The following is a 21,091-nucleotide window of genomic DNA, read 5'->3' on the forward strand; positions in this document are numbered from 1 at the left end:
TTCTTGGTTTCTATGTGCAACACAAAATGCCACTTGTGGCCATAGCAATTGTTTCTAACATGGATGCGTAGAAACAGGACGGAGACATACTGATTTCACAAAGACCACTGAACAGCAATAAATCACTTTTAGTCACCATTAACCTAGCATGAAGGAGAATCAAGGACCAAGATCTGAAAAAGATTTCTGTTGTACCCAGTCCTCCATTGCAGTATCCAAAATAGCCATTTTAGTTTAGCTAGAGGAGGGCAGACCATCAGTCATAATGGGAAGGCATCCTTAGTCATACTTGGAAAGTTTTGACAAAAAATGAGTAAGAAAATGGAACTACACCTCTACCTCGATATAATGCTGTCCTTGGGAGCCAAAAAATCTTGCTGTGTTACAGGTGAAACAGTGTTATATTGAACTTGCTCTGATCCACCAGAGTGCACAGCCCTGCCCCCCCGGAGCACTGCTTTATCGCGTTATATCCAAATTCTTGTTATATCGGGCAGCGTTATATCGAGGTAGCAGTGTAGATTCTGTCTCTATTGTAACATCTTCTGACATTACATGAGTGTGTTAGGGAATAAGCAAAGAACAGCTATTAAGGGCATTGTCTAATAACAGTGCATAGACTTACCACTGCTTTTTCTCTCTAAATTACAAGCAACTTCTTTCTGGGAAGTGCTCCTACAATTCCCATTGACTTTAACAGGAGAACACAGATGCATCCAAGGCAGGGTTTAGTCCTATATTTCTTGGTTTTGGAAAGAATTTTCCATTTTATCCATGACCACATGCTTTTTATTTCTTTTATCGCAGTACACAGTATGGACTCAGGAAGAGTAACTGCTTTTAGAGGAGGAAAAACAGATTGTGTTCACCTTAGACTTTTCAGAAATCACTAGGCTGCATCAGCCTCTTCTTATCATGTTATTCTAAAATTAAGAAGAATAACATGGTAAGAAGAGAGATATAAAGCACATGATGATGGGAAAAATTCAGATATCCTATTATAAAGGTGTGGTGTTAATGAAATTGTTTAATTAAACTGACCTAACAGTGAGAGAAGAAGGATCAAGGGGGAGAGAGAGGCTAGGTCTACAAACAGGACTGCGCTAATAGCTCCTGAATTCTAATGAGAGAGAAGCTGTGACAGTGACTTCTTCTGGGGCTTTGATCAAGTCACTTAAGTGAACATTTTCAAAAAAAAACTTATTTTGGATGTCTCCATTTTTGAGTGTTCAGCTACAGACATCTATGGACTGATTTTCAGAGTTGCTAAGCATGAGTAGCTACCATTGACATCAACTATAAAAAAAAACAAGCTGAGGCATACAAAATTAGTGCACGTCTGACAATGTGAACATATCTGCCTTGTTTACACCCAATTTCCTTTGGATAGGGAGTTGAGGATTAATCACCTTAAAATTTTTAAGCACTTTGATAAGCACTAAAGATACATTCTACTATATATTTTACATTTTTTTAAGTCTCTTTGGAATATGACTTTTCTACAGATCACCAGATAATAAACCTAGGATGTTTATATATTTGAATGTTAACAGTCAATTCTCTGACTTTTTACTGAACAGATATTCTTTATTACATATAGTAACGATTTAAGGTGTTAAAATGTGTAATATACAGTACAGAATAAAAGCTGCTCGAGTGGGACGTTGCCCATAAGGACAGCAAGATGAATGCGTGACTCCACAGATGATGTTGACAGGAGGGCTTTTGTCTTCCTCACTTATGGGATGTTCCAGGAAAGAGGAGTGCTGGGAAGTATTGGGGCCCTCCTGACTAAGAAGGATAACAGCATCTTCACATACAACTCACCAACATATTGAGTAGAGCACTGCAACCTGGCCTGAACCTCCTCCTCCTCCTGCCTATGTGGTTGGTGCTGCGGTGGCTTTGTGCCCCGCTCTTGCCAGCTGCTGCCACCCTTGCCTCATTGTGTGTGCTGTAGAATGCATATACTGAGAAGTCACAGTGCCTCCGTGCTGCAGCACACACATCACACCAGGAGGTAGTGGCTATCAATAGGGCATGTAGCTGCTGCTGAGCCAAGCCGATTCCATAGGCAGGAAGAAACGTTGGTGCTGACTCAGGAGAGAGAGGACGAGACGGGCTAGAAAATGACTCAGCTTTCTCAGGCTTGGGTCAGTTGGGTTTCGGACTGGGCTGGGTTTAAAAAGTAGGCCCAAACAGACCTCTAGTAGTGAGCAGAGCTTTAAATTGGGTTCAAAGGGGATAGCTGACAAAAGCCCTTAAGTAGGTTTAAAAATGGTGACCTTAACAGAGAGCTAAATGTTCGGGGTGGCGAGGAATGGAAAATTACAATAGTCATAGACATAACAAGAGGGATAACAGTGGAAGAATCTGCTCAACATCTTACATATTTGTAGACAAAAGCAAGTAGTATGGGGAATGAACAGGAGGAACTGGAAGTAATACTACATAAACTAAATTATGACTTAATTGGCATCACAGAGACTTGGTGGGATAAATCTCATTACTGTAATGTTGGTATTGAGGGGCATAGCTTGTTCAGGAAGGACAGGCAGGGACAAAGAGAAGCGGTGATTCATTATATATCAAGAATACAAATACTTTAGAGGAAAATAAAAAAGGGGGGTGGGCAGGGATAATGTCATGATAGGGATCTGTTATAGACCACTACATCAGAGGATGGATGAGGCATTTCTAGAACAAATAATGGAAATATACAAACATAAGATGGGGTAGTAATGAGGAATTTTAACTACCCAGCCATCTGTTTGAAAAGTAATATGGCAAAATATAAAATGTCCGTTAAGTTCTTTCAATGTATTGGTGACAACTTCTTGTTTCAAAAGGTAGCGGAAGTAAGCAGGGGGACAGTCGTTTTAAACTTGATTCTGACCAAGAGAAAGGATCTGGTTGCGAATCTGAAGGTTGAAGGCAATTTTGGTTGAAAGGGATCATGAAATGATAGATTTCATAATTCTAAGAAAAGGAAGGAATTAAGCAGCAGATAAGGATAACAGACCTCAAACAAGCAGACATTAACAAACTCAAAGAATTGGTGGGTAAGGACCCATGGAAAGAAAATCTAAGGAAGTGGTTCCTGAAGTGGAGTTTGTGAACCCTTGGGAGTTCATGAAATGTATCAGGGAGTTCTCAGAAAAAATTCTATAATGGCAGACAGAGCTGTCCCTAGGGACCCCGGGCGCGGGAGCCAGCAGCCCAAGCCCCGTGACCATGACTTCCTGCCAGAACATAAACTTTGGTTGAATCAACACCCAAAAGGACTTTGCACAACATTCAGGCAATACTTTCTAGCTATGTCAGGCAATAATGACTGGATTCACAACCCCTTTGATGATGCTACTTTCTCAATGCAGATATTGAGCACTAAGGAAAAAGAGAAATTGATTGTTATCTCCTGTGATTATGAACTGAAAAGGAGTTTCAGAGGTCTGTCACTGATCAACTTTTGGCTGAGTTTAAGAAATGAGTACCCCTTGCTGGCAGAAAAAGCATCTATAGTTTTGTTAATGTTTTCAACAACATACTTTACTTTCTCGCATATGAACAGCTGAAATCCAAATACAGAAGCAGACTCAATGCTGAACCAGACCTGAGACTTTATCCTTCTCCAGTGGTTCCGGACTTCCAAGAGCTATGCAGATCAAAGCAAGCGCATCATAGAATCATAGAATATTATGGTTGGAAGGGACCTGAGGAGGTCATCTAGTCCAATCCCCTGCTCAAAGCAGGACCAACACCAACTAAATCATCCCTGCCAGGGCTTTGTCTAAGAATGGAGATTCCACCATCTCCCTAGGTAACCCATTCTAGTGCTTCACCACCCTCCATCCATCACACTCAGGAGATTTAAACTTCAAGACTCCTTATGAGAAATGGAAAGGGAGGTGGATATTTTTTGCTGTTTCTAAAATTAAATAGGCGGCTAGTGTTGTTTTTAAAATTATTATGAAGAACAAGTTTAAGCTTTGTTGTAGTTGTGTGCGTTGTTTGCCTGGACTGCTCAAGACACGAATGCTTGTGGAAGGAATTCTTTATTTGAGTTGGCATCTTAAATACTTTCATGCTGTTTCACATCTGGTACTCCTTAATGAAACATGTAGGAGGCTTAATTGAAATGATATGAGCTACAAAAGTGAAATCTTGGAAGAGTGTTGCTGTTTTCATAATGTAATAAAATTAATAATGTAATGATAAATAATAATAAATAGTGTGTAATAGGCATATCATAAAAAAACCAAATTATTTCCAAGGTCACTGCTGCTACAATTTATGCTCAGGTAAGGGAGAAAATCCCTGGAATATTCATTTTTTGGAGGGGGTTCACGAGATTTGATATTTTTGTGAAAGGGGTTTGTGGGTTGTTAAAGTTTGGGAACCACTGATCTAAGAGAAAAAAGTTCAGGATTGATGGCAGTTTCTTAGAGACAAGACTGAAGGCACAACAGCAAACTATCCTGATGAGAAGGAAAGATAGAAAGACTAGGAAGAGCCCAATGTCGCTCCATCAGTAGCTCTTTGATGACCTGAAAATCAAAAAGGAATCCTGCAAAAAGTGAGTACATGGAATAATTGCCAAGGAGGAGTACAAAAGAATAGTACATGCATGTAGGAACAAATTCAGAAAGGTTAAGGCACAAAATGAGTTACACTTAGCAGGGGACATAAAAGGCAATAAGAAGAGGCTCTTTAAATATGAAGAGCAAGAGAAAGGCGAAGGAAAGTGTAGGTCCTCTACTTAGTGGATAAAGAGAGCTAATAACCAATGACAACAAAAAGGCTGAGGTGCATAAGGCCTATTTTGCTTCAATCTTCACTAAAAAGGTTAATGGTGACCAAATACTTAACAGAATTAATGTTAACAACAAGGGGGCTGTATACAAGCCAAAACAGGGAAAAAACAGGTTAAAGAATGTTTAGATGTACTCAAGTTGGCAGAGCCTGATGAAACACCCTAGGGACTTAAGAAACTAGCTGGAGCAAGGTCGGAACCATCAGCAATTGAGTTCCCAAAAGGCTGGAGAAGGCCAAACATAGTACCTATCTTTAAAGAGGGGAACAAAGAGGACCTGGGAAATTATAGACCACACAGTCTAACTTTGATACCTGCAAAGATACTGGAACAAATTATTAAAAAAATCAGGTTATAAGCACCTTGAGGATAATAGGATTACACGTAATAGCCAGCATGGATTTGTTAATAACTAATGATGCCAAACTAACCTAATTTCCTCCTTTGATAGAGTTATTGGCCTAGTGCATGAGGGGAGAGGGTCCACGAGGAAGCAGTAGACAGGATATAACGTGATTTTTAGTAAGGCTTTTGACACAATCCCACAGGACATTGTCATAAGCAATGAAGAGAAATGTGGTCTAAATGGAAATACTATAAGTTGGAGTACACAACTGGTTGAAGGACAGTACTCAGACTAGTTATCAACGTTTGCTGTCAATCTTGGGGGACGTGTCTAGTGAGGTCCCACAGGTCTGATACTAGTCATTATTTTCATTAATGACTTGGATAAGGGAAGGTATGCTTATAAAATTTGCAAATGATCTCAAGTTGGGAGGGTTGCCAGCACTTTGGAGGACAAGATTAAAATTCAAAACAACCTTGACAAATTGGAGTATTGGAGGTTATAGGTATTATGTGTCAACAATGTGGTGCATGTGCAAAAAAGGTGAATATTATTCTGGAGTGTATTAACAGGAGAGTTGTATGTAAGATACAGGGGGTAATTGTATTGCTCATGATGTGGGCAAACTGGATAGAGTTCAAAGGAAAGTAACAAAAATGATAAATTTAGAAAACCTGACATACAAGGAAAGGTTATAAACATTGGACATATTTAGTCTTGAGAAAAAAAGACTGAGGGGGCACCTGACAACAGTCCTCAAATATGTAAAGGGCTATTATAAAGAGGACAGTGATCAATTATTCTTCATGTCCACTGAAGGTAGGATAAGAAGTAATGGGTTTAAGATATACCAAGGGATTAGATTAAATATTAGGAAAAGATTTCTAACCATAAGGGTAGTTAAACTCTGGAACAGGCTTCCAAGGGAGGTTGTGGAATTCCCATCACTGGAGGTCTTATACAACATGTTGACCAAACACCTATTGGGAATAGTCTAGGTACACTTGCTCCTGCTTTAGTGCAGGTCCCTTTTTAACCCTACGATTGTGTGATCCTGCCTGCTGTTTTACTGCAACAGAATATCCAGACAATGGCAACCTATTTGGCCAGTTCCAAGGCATGAAGTTGTGTATAGCCATGTGTTAGATTAGAATTTCAGAGGTATTTATCTTATATAAAAGTTATCAAAGACTGAAGAATAAAATGCAGCAATATGTGATGCTTATTTTATTCAGTATATTTGTTATTTTAAGAATTTTTCATGGCTTCTTCAATCAATTGGATCAGCCATTTAATGTAGATAAATAGGCTGCACAGAATTTAGAGGATGGATACATTTTTCTAAAGCTATACATTTATTAAGACTACTTATTTAGTGAATTGCTTTTGTCTCCTCTACACACACAGACTGACTCTCTCTCTCTCTCACGTTTTATATAAGGAGAAAGATGACAATATGAGAATATCAGTTAATTAAGGCTTTGTTCTCATTTACACTAAGCCTATATTGGTAGTGTAAAGGGACCTTAAAGTGAAAGTAAATGACAGTTTAAGGCCTCTCTACGGTACTGGAGTGGGGACACCGTGGTGTAAATGAGAAACAGATCTGTAAGAGTTCAGCAGCCTAGAAATAAACAGTTGTTGTAAAGGAGATTTTTCTCACCAGATGCGCTGGTAACTTGTGCCTTTGCCTGTAGCAACAAGGCCCGTCTGTCTTTGTCTTCCAATTTTCTCATATTCTGTATGTCTGGGCTTCCCAACAATCCTCCCTGGTTCATTCTCTTTCTCCTTAATAATGACTGCTTCTGGGCAGCTGTTAAGTATAAAACCTTTCAGTAATTTTATTATATTTTCAGGGAAAGAGCTTCCATTAAAATATTTGTTCTTCAAATACCTAGAAGATAAGTCCCTCCAAGGTTTTCCTCTGCAGAGCAAGAGACTACATCAGCACTGATTTCTCTTTTGGCAAATCTTTGTCATTTATACTCAAAATAGAAAGAAAAATTTGTATTTCAAAGAAAAAATGCCAGATACTTTATTCCTGCAAAATGTATATAATGTTAGCTTTTTTTTTAAATAGATATACAGAGTCATATCTGGTGAACAGAGATTTGGAGGGTTATCCAAACTCACATTTAGCTTCGCAATATCGAAATACCAATCTCTCTTCATTAAGAGCCATAAAGAAACATTTGAATTTTTTCAAACAACTCTGTTTTGAAATTTAAAACTTTTTTCAAGGAAAATAACTTTTATGAACAGCTCTAATTAAATGAATATGTTCAAGGCAGTGGGAATTTCCATAAATCTCTGAAAGCTGAAGCAAAGACCTGTCTTCTTCAGTAACAAATCATAGCTGAAGTTCTATTAGGAGGTTTGGTGGCTGGTCTCACTTCATTACATACTGACGAACTGTCCAGTTTGGTGGTCAACCTCCATAGCCATAGAGGTAACTATTAGTTTCCAAAGACAAACGAAGGATTCACTTAGCATAGAAATTAAGGTTCAGATTTTCAAAATCTGTCAGTTCTTCAACTGCTCAACATGTGCACTGGGATCCAGATTGTCGAAGCTCAGCTGCCATTTATGCACCTAAACAAGGACCATATTCTCAAAAGAGCTTATTGCCCAATGCACATCTAATGTCCTGAGCTCTTCCGAAAATCTACCCACTTACAGCTGGAGACATGAGCTCAACTCTTCTGAAAATCCAGCTGATTGTGGGTACTGACCTCTCTGAAAATCTGACCCTAAATGAGCCTCCTGCCCATGGAGAACGTTAACAGGATTTGCCAGGAAAGCGTTAGGAAATTTGAATTATTATTCTTTATCTCTGATAAAGAGGCCTCCAGTTTAAAATTAGCTAGATCCTAAACAGATTGAGCTGTCACTATTTTTAATTATTTATAAATTTCGTAAAGTTGGATTTACCCTCATCTGAAAGATAAAGGCCAAAGATAAGCGTCTCTGGTCTAAAGTGTCATATATGGAGATGGACCTGAAACAAAACAATTCTTCATTTGAACACCTCCAAACTTTAGAGAGCATTCACAATCCCAGTCCAGATAAAGATAATGACTTCAGCACTGTGCCAAAAAGGTAGTGTGGCCAGGCGGAGGGGAGGGGTAAGGAAAAGCTGTTCCATTCAGCATTTTCCCTGTACAAACCAGTGGATATGAACAATACATTAATTAATGCCAAGACTAACATTACCTCCTCCCATATGCTCCATGACCCTTTTCAGGGAGTCAAAAGTGCAGCTGCCAGAGGAGTTAAGCCGCATCAAGAGATGGGGAGCAGGATACATATCCAGAGTCTGAAGGATCAGGCCCTATCCTATGGATCTTTGGCCTCTAAGTATTTGGCAGACTATATTCCTGCTCTTTATACAGATCCTATATTGGAAAGGGAATGACAGATTGCATCTTCATGGATGCAGGAGCTGTAGCTCTCTTCATGCAAGTGCTCCCCTTCTGTGTATTTCTGTGCAGGAGGGGAGGACATGTCTCCAAAGTAAACAAAAAAAAAATCTGTATTTTCAGTTCATAAGGCACTCCTAGGAATCCTAGCACTGGTAGTTCACTAAGCAACTTGCTTCCAGCTGTGAGTAGGATAGGGCTCTGCTTTTCACTTGGCCTTGGAAAGAAGAGGAATTAAATGTTCTATCAAATTTTCAGTGAGTGTCAGGATGCTAGTTGGCTGAGATAGGCACTAAGAAGGCAGAGTTGATTTACTTTGGGCTGTCATCAAGAGGTGATATTGAGCCACTAATATAAAAGGACAGTTCTAGGGGAAGGAAGATTTTTGGTTCAGACAATAAACAAATATATAGGAACCCTCTGCCCCTTTTACTAAATGCTAGTTTTCCCAGTAGCTGCAGTGCCAGAAAGTTTAAAGGTTAGGTCCAAAAGATAATGAACAAATATCATCTATTTCTTTTCTGTTGGAAAAACAGAAATGACTGGTATTGCCTCAGTGTAATAGGCAGCTCCTGATGTATACCTAAAATTAAAGGGCTCAGACTGTCCACCTTGCTGAGTATGCTGGAGATGTTTATGGTTTTGTATATGCAGAGGAACTCTTAATTACGGCTTAATTATTTACCACAAATATCTTTTTATTTTGGAACACAAGAGGTGGGATTTTCAGTGTTAGGAACTTTAATGTCTAATAAGTAAGTGACAGAGTAATGTAAACATTTTATTGAGCTTCTTAATTTGCCCCAGTTCTAATGCGAGGCTGAATTAATTTTCATTATGTACTTTGGGGAAGGCCTGCTGCTTGTGACAACCCTCCTGGGCACTCTGCAAGAGAATTCTCTGTATGTTCACATTCATTCACAAAAGTGTATGTTAAAATAATACGTAAAGAGCCTCTTGTATTCTGGTTTCTCCAGTTACTGTGTTATGAAACATAGCAGATAAGGAATTATGAAATCTGATAAATTTCACTGAGTGCAAAAAAGCAAACAGGCAGGTTGAAATCACTGCATACTGCTGTCACAGTATCCTCCTCAGCACCATGCTGTCAGTAGCATAGAGGAAAAGGGAAAGGAGGTTCCAGGTGCTCGAAGTAGCCATATAGGATGGGGTAGACTACACATCTGTAACAAAAATTCACTGTAGAATGAACCCATTATAAACACACTCATCTTCACTGCAACAGTTAGCTTGAGTTAGTAAACTCTAGTAACAACAGGTGAGCTACCCAAGGCCAAGTGAGAGTGAAGATACAGTGAAACAGCAGTGTGGCCGCAGCAGCACCTGTGGTGGCTCAGGCTAAAGACCTAAGCACATACCTCTACATAAAATGTTAGTTTGAGCACAGCTAGAACATGTATGACTACCAGCTCTGGAAATCGCATCTCCCAGCTGCTATGTAGACATACCCAAAGTGTGTGAACAGAAGCTGAGTTAGGAGTAAAACTCAAGTTATAGTTTGACCTAACAATGCAGTGAAGGCAAGCATTTAAAAATGATTTAAAACATGACCTATAGCCACAACCAGTCCTGGAAACAGAGCTGTCCATGAGAAACTGTTAAGTGATAGACAGCGTACAATAAACTCTAATATTAGTGCCATGTGAATGTGAGGATCTTTGGTGCATAGCCCTACTTGACTCATTACACAGGCAGAGGTACACAGGTGTAGCGGTAGCAAAGAGTCCTGTGGCACCTTATAGACTAACAGATGTATTGGAGCATGAGCGTTCGTGGGTGAATACCCACTTTGTCGGATGCTTGGCGTAGAGGTTACACTGTTGACTTATATTTAGTTTATGGTCCACTATGACCCCCAGATCCCTTTCTGCAGTACTCCTTCCTAGGCAGTCATTTTCCGTTTTGTATGTGTGTAATTGATTGTTCCTTCCTAAATGGAGTACTTTGCAATTGTACTTATTAAATTTCATCCTGTTTACTTCAGACCATTTCTCCAGTTTGTCCAGATCATTTTGAATTTTAATCCTATGCCCCAAAGCACTTGCAACCCCTCCCAGCTTGCTATTGGCCGCAAACTTTATAAGTGTACTCTCTTTACCATTTTCTAAATCACTGATGAAGATATTGAACAGAACCAGACTTAGAACTGATCCCGGCTTGGACCTCACTTGTTATGCCCTTCCAGCATTACTGTGAACCACTAGTAGCTCCATCTAGGTTGCATTTCCCTAGTTTGTTTATGAGAAGGTCATGCGAGATGATATCAAAAGCTTTACTAAAGTCAAGATACACCATGTCTACCGCTTCCCCCACATCCACAAGGTTTGTTACCCTGTCAAAGAAAGCTGTCCGGTTGGTTTGACGTGATTTGTTCCTGACAAATCCATGCTGACTGTTACTTATCACTCTATTATCTTCTAGATCAGTAGTTTTCAAACTTTTTTTTCTGGCAACCCAGTTGAAGAAAATTGTTGATCACTGTGACCCAATTGAGGGTATGGATAAGGGGTTTGGGGGTGTGGAAGGGACTCAGGACTGGGACAGAGGATTGGGGTGTGGGGGTGAGGGCTGCAGGGTCGGAGTGGGAATGAGGGGTTCAGGGTGTGAGAGGGGGCTCTGGGTTGGGGCATTGCATGTCTAACATAGTGAATGCCAATCACCACCAACCTTCTTGGTGAAAACCAAAACAAAGAAGTCATTAAGCACCTCTGCCATTTCCCCATTTTCTGTTATTGTGCATGCGTGCGCGCGCGCACACACACACACACACACACACACACACACACACACACACACACACACAGAGTAATGGGCCTACCCTGTCCTTGCACCATTTTCCCAGGTACTTAGTTTTTCTTACACCTTTTTGGTCTGATATATATAAGTATTAGAATAAGGCCCTAATATAAATGAGTATCTCATCTTTAACTTCAGTGAACCATCTCAAGAAAGCATCCAAATCTACATGCAGGATTGGATTCTCATATACACTAAAGCTCCTTTATGCTACTTGGTCAGTGTAAATGGGCCTTAAAGTGGAAGTATAGTGCCATCTATTTCAATGTCCCTTTACGTTGCCAAATGTAGCAATGAGACATTAGTGTAAGACAAAGCTTGATAAGTATATGGAGGGGATGTTATGATAGGATCGTTAATTTGGGCAATTGATCTTGAATTACCACCAGACAGGTCTGCTCAGTGGTCTGCGGGGAGATGTTGGATGCGATGGGTACTGAGTTACTGCTGAGAATTCCTTCTTGGGTGCTAGCTGGTGACTCTTGCCCACATGCTCAGGGTTTAGCTGATCGCCATATTTGGGGTCGGGAAGGAATTTTCCTCCAGGGCGGATTGGCAGGTGCCCTGGAGGTTTTTCGCCTTCCCCTGCAGCGTGAGGCACGGGTCGCTTGCTGGTGGTTTCTCTGCAGCTTGAGGTCTTCAAACCATTTTTGAAGATTTCAATAACTCGGTCCTGGGATAGGGGTTGTTATAAAAATGGATGGGTGGGTTTCTGTGGTCTGCCTTGTGCAGGAGGTCAGACTAGATGATCAGATTGGTCCCTTCTGACCTATGAGTCTATGAGAACCTGGCCCACAGAGACCTCTTTGGGTCAGAGACCGCTTTATTCTGACTAGTTCTGACTGCGAACATAGGGTGTTCATCGAGAGTATCTGATGACCTGATCAGTTCTCCACTTCAGAACAAAGCATTTACTATGTCACTGAAAATTGCTAGCTCCTGGGTAGTGAAAGTGCTATTTCCAAAGTTCTAGTCACAGAAACAAAGAAAATAAAGAGCTCGTGCTCTATAATTGCTCCCAGACACAGCACATTACTCATGTTCACAAAGGACATGGAACTGTACTAGTTACTAGCTTGGGAGAAGAAGGATGATCCAGTAATTAGGGCGCTAGCCTGGGACTCAGGAGAGCTGGGTTCAATTTTCTGCTCTACCACAAATTTCCTTTGTGACCAAAGGCAAACCACTCTGTCTCTCTGTGTCTCAGTCTCCCATCAGTAAAATAGGAATAATTAATATCTCACAGGAGTGCTGGGAGAATAAATACATTAAAAAAGATTCAGGGTATAATATGGTAAACATTCAATTTTCCCTTCTTATATGCTCAGGAATCCACATTTTGAAATGAAAAGATATGTCTAATCCTGCAACTCATTCTACATGGCAGAACCCTGTACTGCCCTGTTGCTTTCAGCAAAGCTCTGCATGGACATAGGTTTCAACCCATGCAGAGTCAGTTGCAAGATTAGGACCTTCATTTGTTTTGATTACACTTTTCCCGCAAAATGCCCAAGTCCCAAATTCTGCTCTAAATTCCATTATAAATCTGAAATTACTCTGCTGGCAGCAGAAGTAATACAGATTCACAGCAGGGTAAATGAGAGCATATCTAGGCCCTCATTACCGGCAAAAAATTCATTTTGATAAATGAAATTGTTTTTAATTAGTGGGATGCCAAAATGCAATAAGAGAGAAATTTTAATTTTAAACTAGGTTTAAAACGATCAGCTTGATTCTTCACCTCTCCCATCTCAAATTTAGTAAAAAAAAATAAAATAACATAAACTAATTTATGTACCATTTCAGCCCAGAGCATCTGATATATTTATCTCAAATACTTGGTAGTGATTTATAATGTAAACACTGAGGGATCTTTAACTTTGGCCACATGGATAGTCCTGATGTAATTAATCCTTTCATGAACATACTGAAATAACCTTCTGTCTTTGCAGGAGCTTTACATAATGACATGGACATACATGGATAGTAAGAAATCATTCCCACACAACTGTTGTCTTTGAGTCTTTGGGGGCCTCTTTTGTTGTGTTTGTCTCTGGAGATGTAGCAATGTTTTCACGATCTCCCTGTATCAAAGGAAAGCTACCTTCTATTATATTTAGCAGATAACTTTTATAGCATAAATATTTAAAGCATTTTTCACAAGTGGAATACCATTTTAAAAGGTAATTGGACGGCGTGCATACTAACTGACTTCATTAAAGCAACAGGCTGATTAGTTAATCCTGGCTAAACGTATACCATTTTCTGAGAATTTATTCATGCACTTTTTGGTATTAACAGCAGCTATTTAGAATTATGAAGCCTTTTTTTTTAAATTAACTTTATTTATGATAGGAAAGCTGCCCTTAATTCTGATCATCTGTTTATGTTTTAAACACCAATCCCACATTTTCAGTTGCTATTTTAACACTCTCAGCCATGGGTTCCAAATATTAGATGGATTCTGCTCCCACTAGAGTCCTACTGAAGTCAATCAAAACTCTCCCAGGGCCCCGAAGAAGTCAGGTGATTGTAAGACTTCTCCAGTGTGAACATGAGATCAAAGGCCAAATAAGTGAGACTGCAGAACATACAGACATGCCCTGCAGTGCCTTTTATTGCTATTCCAAAATAAATCTCCATTGTTCTAAAAGGGAACTAAATGATTTTAAAATGGTTTAGTGGGTTTCAGTTAATTCAGCGAAATTGTTTGTTTGTCATATGGGCCTGATTCTCATTGACAGTTAAGTCGCTTTACACTACCCTGGTGTTGTAAAGTGGTCATAAAGCACGTGTAAATTTCATTTGTACTCATTTTAAGGTCACTGTACCCTGCCAGAATGGTGTAAAGTGACTTAACTGTAAATAGAACACGAGTACTAGTACTCCTGTTCTTTTTGCGGATACAGACTAACACGGCTGCTTTTCTGTTAACGGTAAATGAGAATCAGGCCCATGAGTGTGCACAGCAGTACCATAATGACTCTGAATCCACAAGGCATCTTCTACGTACTTGATAATTCCTAATACCATGGTAACTAGTTCTATTTTATGCACCCTTTAGCTCACCTGGAGTTACTTTGCTGGAGCTCATGGGAGGTTTTTGCTTTTGCTTGCTTGATATTTTTTCTATAGTGGGGAATTTTGAGTCAGATCTGTTTGCAGAAGACTTGATGGCAGACCCAGAACCCTCATCTGCAGAGGTCTAGAAAAGCAAAAAGAAGATCAGTGACTGAACAACTAACTTCTACTCTCTGGGTGAGAAGTTTTGTGCTCAAAGATAAGCAATATACCAGCAAAATTTCTAGTACCAGGCAGGAACAAAAGGAATACACTATCCATTTTTAGGAAGATTCTTCCCTTATTTATTTATATTCACAGTTCCACAAAGCTGGGAGAACAGACGTCTAAGAGCAATACAAAGTACAGGCAAGTCTCATCTTACACACATTGAACATGCGCAAATTCAGGTTTGCGCAGTCGGCAAAAAAAAAAAAGAAAAATATCAATTTAAATACTGTACCTGTAGTGCGGGCGATTCTGCCTGCCATTACACTCAATGTAATTTTGACTATACGCGATTTTCGCTTTACGCACTGACAGTGGAACGGAACTCCAGCGTAAGATGAGACTCGCCTGCATATATCAAAATAGGTATTTCTAGAGAATTCAATATCTATGCTTGGATTAAAATGAGAAAACTCTCAAATGGGCTGGAATCTTCACTGTGCAAATCAGTATCTTCAGACATTCAAAATCAAATTCTGCTTTTGTTTACACCCATATAATTCTGCAGTAACTCAATTGAAGTCAATGCAATAGAACTGAGAGCAGAATTTGGCCCTAAATCTATAATCAGAAAGCAAGACAATGATCCTAACAGATGTGTGAGTGAATGTCTCCCATTAATTTTACTAGAGCGGTTAACTGTCAGGTCTCGTTTAAACCTATGATCATTTACATGTTAACACCATAAAGGAGATCACAATGCAATCACCCAAGGTAAACTGCTGCTATTCAACTCCAAAACACTGTATGTTCCTACTCCACAAGACAATTATGCCCTACAAGAGAGGCATGATCTTTGGTGGCTATGGTGTCATAATTTTCCAGTGCAACACACATCCATTTACTATTAATACTAGGGTATTAATGTAGATCATCTAGATTTCTATGTAAATTGCTTAGGAGAGATTAAGTATAAAAATAGGTGTTCTGTGCTCCTAAATTCTCATTTGAGTACCCAAATATTAAGTGCCCAAACTGGAACACTGGGCTTTCCCCATTAGCATTGTGTCCCAACAATTCCTCACACTGAGGGGGAAAGCTTTCTCAAACCTCTTGAAAAATATGCTCTGCAGGTTTCTATTAATCCTGTTCCTAGCTCTTGCTGATGGCAGTCCCTATTTGATTCCCACTTGCTCTGGTATCAAGTAAAAATGTTAGGTAGCTTTGAATTACTGGTTACATGATAGCAATGGAACCAAACAGCAAGGTTTTTTTTGTTTTTTTGTTTGTTTGGTAGTGTTTAAATATAATATTCTTGATGTGTAGCTGATAACCTAATGGTAATCATAAGCAACTGCATCGTCACTCCAGACACTGAAAGGGTGGGGAGAGTTCTTCTCCCATCCCTTTTCAGAGATGTGAAGCACAGTGACTTGGATGGGGTGTGGAGAATTTGGGCCTTCATTTATACATGCAGAGAAATATGTACACTGGAAGGACTGTACGCCAGAAAATTATGCATTTACATCATCTCTCTATCAAATGATTGTACAGAAAGGGTCATTACAGAAATCTGTTTGAACCTCCTAAATAAATGCTAACAAGAAAGACAGATGTAAAAAAAAAGACTCCACTTTTCCATGCAGGGGCAAAAACACCTAATTTTCTAAATAAAAGAGCAGATTATTAGTAGAAGTTCTTGTTAATAATTATAGAGAAACAGCTCAGGAAGTAATGTGGTAGAGTCAAGAGTGATAAATATTAGATATTCACAGACCACTAGATATTCATTAGTTTTATTGTTAATTCTTCCTGAAGTACATTTTTTTCCTAAGGTTTCTCTCCATACTGCTTCTGGCAAGCACACTCCACCTTGATTATAATTCTTTCAGTTTTCTGCGGTACACTGTATATTTTAATGAAGATTATTTCATTAAATTGTATCACAGCTACACATTCAAGATGCAGCACTGTTTGTAAGTATTATAGGAAGCAGAACATATTTTGTCATCCAAATCAGTGAACAGTTTTTGGTATTCAGGTAAGAATTTCTGATATAACATCTTGAAAACTTCACTTGATTAAGATATTACTTCAATAAAAAAAATAGTAAGATAGTTTTATTATGAAGTTGGGACCAAAGATTTGTGATTCTTGGAGAAACTACTACATGTTTTCTGATTCCACAAAATTTTCATCTTGGTATCTCTCTTCTGTTTATCGGATCAGGCCAGTTTTATTATTAAAGATTTTAATGTCCATCATTATTTGTATTTTCCACTTCATCCTCACAAAAATCAGATTTATAGAAGAGATGTTTACATTCAATCTACTGATTGCATTTGTTGGCAGATAGTGGAATGCTTTGAGCTCTATGGATGAAACGTGCTTTATAACAAATCAGTAGTAGTGTTATTAACTTATGTGCTGTGGTTCCAAATTATACTAAGTAGGATAATGTCATTATCTCCATTTTACAAATGAGGAAAAGTGAACCGGAGAGTTGAAGTGACTTGCCCAAAGTGACCCAGCAGACCAGTGGCAGAGCTAGGAATAGAACCCTGGGATGAAACCCTGGCCCCACTGAAGTCAATGGGAGTTTTGCCATTGACTTCAACGAGACCAGGATTTTATTCTGTCTCTTGACTCTGAGTCCACTGGACCACTATGTTCAACCCCTATTTTCTTTACTTTTAGAGAGTCTGATCTGAATTTTATAATTTTACTTTATTAAAGGTTTTTTAAAATTAGTTGCCATTGATAAGTGAGTGTGAATGGTTACATGTGCTGGTATGACCCTCTCCGCACATTGTCCATACAAATGACTTTTCTCACATGTTAGTAAAAGAAAATGTGATATACTTCTGGAGAGTTACAAATCTAGCCCTTGGAAGCAATCCTTGAAATAATGAAGAGCTGTTTTCAAATGGCAATGTTTTACCCTTAGTTAGGCCTAAATCTGTAGGACGCCCTCTGCCACTCCACTGTCGTGAGAGTGGGTCTGAAACAGTGGGGCTGTAGAGGGCTCCCTGCATTGATATAGAGCTAGTGACCCTCAATCCCTGCAGGCACAAGGGTGGCTGCACATCAATGCTCTTTTTCTTTTTTACTTTTTTTTTTGTCAATTTCAGTGTCAGCTGAAATCAACATTTACTGACATCTGTCACCTTAAATCAAATCCTGACAAGCCTATGTATAATGTAGGCCACTGCCTGGGTAGTCTGCCCCTTAAGGGCAGTAATGTCTACTGCTCAGTCCACCCAGCATAATTCGAAAGAGTTGCAAGTTCCAATTACAGATATAATCTAGGAGATGCTGGGAGCAAGCAGAGTTTGGGAGGAAACACTGCTACTGTTTCTTTAAGGGCCTGGGGCCAGGAGACTTAGAGAGGTGGGGCAAAACTCCCCTATCTCCCAACCAATTGCGGATGAGTTGAGAGAAGAGGACCACCATAAATGCTGCTCCTCCTTCATAACAGGGTAGATGTCTGCAGACACTGAAAGGAGTAAGAAGATGCCTGCAGGGTTCTGAGTTAGCAGGGACCAGACCCCAGCAGAAGGCTGCCAGTCCTATGAATGTGAGGCCTAAGTGGGGCCAGCTGCCAGAGATAAATTGCAACCCAGCTCCAGGAGGAATGCTGGAGTGCCTCTCTTTTAAGAGAGACTTAAAGACTGAGAGAGGGGAACAGAACATAGAAGGCAGGTTTCAGAGGAACCCAAAAGTACGTTGTTTATTTGTGACTTTTTGTTATGGCCCCTTTTGAAAGAGGTTTTGTAATAAGTCCTAAGAAAGGTGCTATTGAATCAAATGTCAAGAATGCCTGAAGTGGAATTACTGGCTTCCTGAGAAGGGAAACTGAGACAGGGAGTATGTGCAGGTCTGCACTAACTCAGCAGAAGGTGCTATTGGGGAGGCCTGCCCTTCGCCAGGGCCACAGATGTTCACACAGTGATTCCTGCATTGAGCCCGGTAAATGACAGTGTATCTTTTAGAAAGACTTCCAACCTGAATTTATAGACTTAGAGTGATGGAGCATTTACCATATTGTTAGCAAGCTGCTCCAATGGTTAATTACCCTCACCATTAAACATTTGCACCTTATTTCACATTTCAATTGTTTTAGTTTCTACTTCCTGCCACTGGATATTTTTGTGCCTTTATCTTGTTAATTGATGGTGATGTTAATTGAATTCTCATTAGACTGACCTCATTCTTGGTAAGGCAAGTCCCATCCTTTCATGCATTTATACCTGCTCCTGTATTTTCCGCTCCTGTATTTTCCACTCCATGCATCTGATGAAGTGGGTTCTAGCTCACGAAAGCTTATGCCCAAATAAATTTGTTAGTCTATAAGGTGTCACAAGGACTCCTCATTGTTTTTGCTTATACACACTAACACGGCTACCACTCTGAAACTAAGTTCTCAGTCTGCCCCATCGCTTTTAGATTTAGGCATCCTAGGAAAATCTCACTGTTAAGTACTGCCTACTGATAAATACGTTTATGTGGGAGGCCATGTATGTTTAGAAGTGCTGTTACAATGTAACGAGCATTACTTTCTGGTCACAGAAGTTCAGTCCACACTATTTTAGCACAAGGTGCACGTTTGGAACATTACAGAGAGGAAGAAGTGGAATAAAAGTTAGCTTTTATGCAGTTGTTTAAAAAATATTTATGCTCAGTAACTAGCTCAATCTGTAAACTTCAGCTAATGAATACAAATAATTGTTTTACATGCATAGATTACAACATTAAAAAAGCCACAATATTCAGCTTCGAAGTGACTTTGATTATTTTCTCACAAACTTTGTAATTTCCTTTCTTTTACTTTGATGTTTTTGTATGTTTATACAAACTGAGACCATAAAGTGTGTAAATTCTTCTAATCTCATTGTCTATTTTAACATACTTAGTTTCACGATTTTAACTCCGCTGGGCTTTCAATCTGGAATGAAAAGCATAAACACAATTTTCAAAAGTCTAATACTAGGACACCAAAAAACAATCTGTCTCCTGAAGAGATTTATTTTAGTTTTAGTGCTCTGTTTAGGTGAAGGTTTTAAAATTTCAGCTGCAAATAAAACCAAATATAAAGGAAGCTGCTGTTTGTAAATAAAACCCTAAATATCAGTTGATTCTTATATTCCAATACAAATTAGCCAATTATTCTCCTGAATAAGGAAAAATCCCTATTGCCTTCCCACTGTTTCATCAGATATGTAGATTATAAAGATAGAAATATGAAATATATGACTTCATGGAAACAATCATTACATATAGGAGACAGAAAAGGAGGCAAACATACGGACAAGAGCATGAGCATAGTCTGCACTGGGGTCTGAAATACAAATGTATTAACTTTGATTCAGCTCGAAGGAGATGGATATTATTATAAAGTTTGGATAAAACCAAAGTATAAAACAGGCTTTTTTCATTTTCAAAGCCGCATAATAATTGCATTGACAAATACTGTATGTAAGAAGTTTAAAAAAACTACATATACTGTAGAGAAGATAAATCAGTAGACAGCTTTGTTCATTTGCATGCTAGTGAATTAGTTCAGTACTAGAGAAAAACTTATTAAATACACAAGAATTTTTCTCATGGAACTGTGTATTAAATAATGAAAGCTACTGAATAATTACCAAACTGTTCAACATCCCAAAAATTAAAAAAAAAACCTGTAGTGTAAACTTTGATTTCAGATATTTACACAATGAACTGCTGCATCAATGTAATGGAAATATCCAATATAATAACTGAAATCTGCATCAGCCAATCTTTTGTTGCCTCAAAAGATTCTGGTCTAAATAAAAATACAAAGGTCTTATGGCTTATCTGAAATGAACCTTGGAACCTTGTGAGATTCACTCCATACCAGTTCTAACTCTCCCTTAAATTGTAAGTGAAAATGAGTTTGAGAGTCTATGCCCAGTTTCCATTTATTCAGATCATAAAACCACTGTGAAATGTGACTAGGCTGGCAGTCCCTGCTCAACAAATGGTAATGTAGTACTTGGATTGAGCAGTGCAGGGAAGCCTGCATAGAGTTAGCCCATACTAAGTCTGGTTCCCTCACTTTCATGATCATTAAGCTCACTCAATAGAATGTGACAGGTTTCAGAGCGGTAGCCGTGTTAGTCTGTATCAGCAAAAACAATGAGGAGTCCTTGTGGCAACTTAGAGACTAACACATTTATTTGAGCATGAGCTTTCATGGGCTAGAACCCACTTCACCAGATGCATGGAGTGGAAAATACAGGAGCAGGTATAAATACATGAAAAGATGTGAGTTGCCTTACCAAGTGTGAGGACAGTCTAACCAGACAATTCAATTAACAGCAGGATACCAAGGGAAGAAAGAAAAGGAACAAAGAAAGTAACAGAACGCCACTAGCTGTCATCTACAGCCCCCAACTAAAACCTCTCCAGCGCATCATCAAGGATCTACAACCTATACTGAAGGAC

The 21,091-nt window shown here is 39.1% G+C and overlaps 1 protein-coding gene across 5 annotated transcripts in view; it reads right to left on the bottom strand.

Moving 5' to 3' along the window:
• The window catches only part of MARCHF10 (membrane associated ring-CH-type finger 10), a 65,872-nt gene that overhangs the window by 30,473 nt on the left and 14,308 nt on the right, over nucleotides 1-21,091 (bottom strand). For 4 of the 5 annotated variants that reach the window (XR_007771470.1, XM_050934925.1, XM_050934926.1 and 1 more), the window contains 2 exons: nucleotides 14,465-14,600; nucleotides 6,823-6,972 (listed from right to left, as the gene is read on the bottom strand). Coding sequence is in view for 4 of the 5 variants with exons in the window: in XM_050934925.1 (XP_050790882.1) it covers nucleotides 6,823-6,972; nucleotides 14,465-14,600 (286 nt within the window). In the remaining variant the exon portion in view is untranslated. The remainder of the gene's footprint in view (nucleotides 1-6,822; nucleotides 6,973-14,464; nucleotides 14,601-21,091) is intronic. The other variant, XM_050934929.1, reaches the window with a different exon arrangement.

Source organism: Gopherus flavomarginatus, chromosome 25 (assembly GCF_025201925.1).
Source record: "Gopherus flavomarginatus isolate rGopFla2 chromosome 25, rGopFla2.mat.asm, whole genome shotgun sequence".
Taxonomy (NCBI): domain Eukaryota; kingdom Metazoa; phylum Chordata; order Testudines; family Testudinidae; genus Gopherus; species Gopherus flavomarginatus.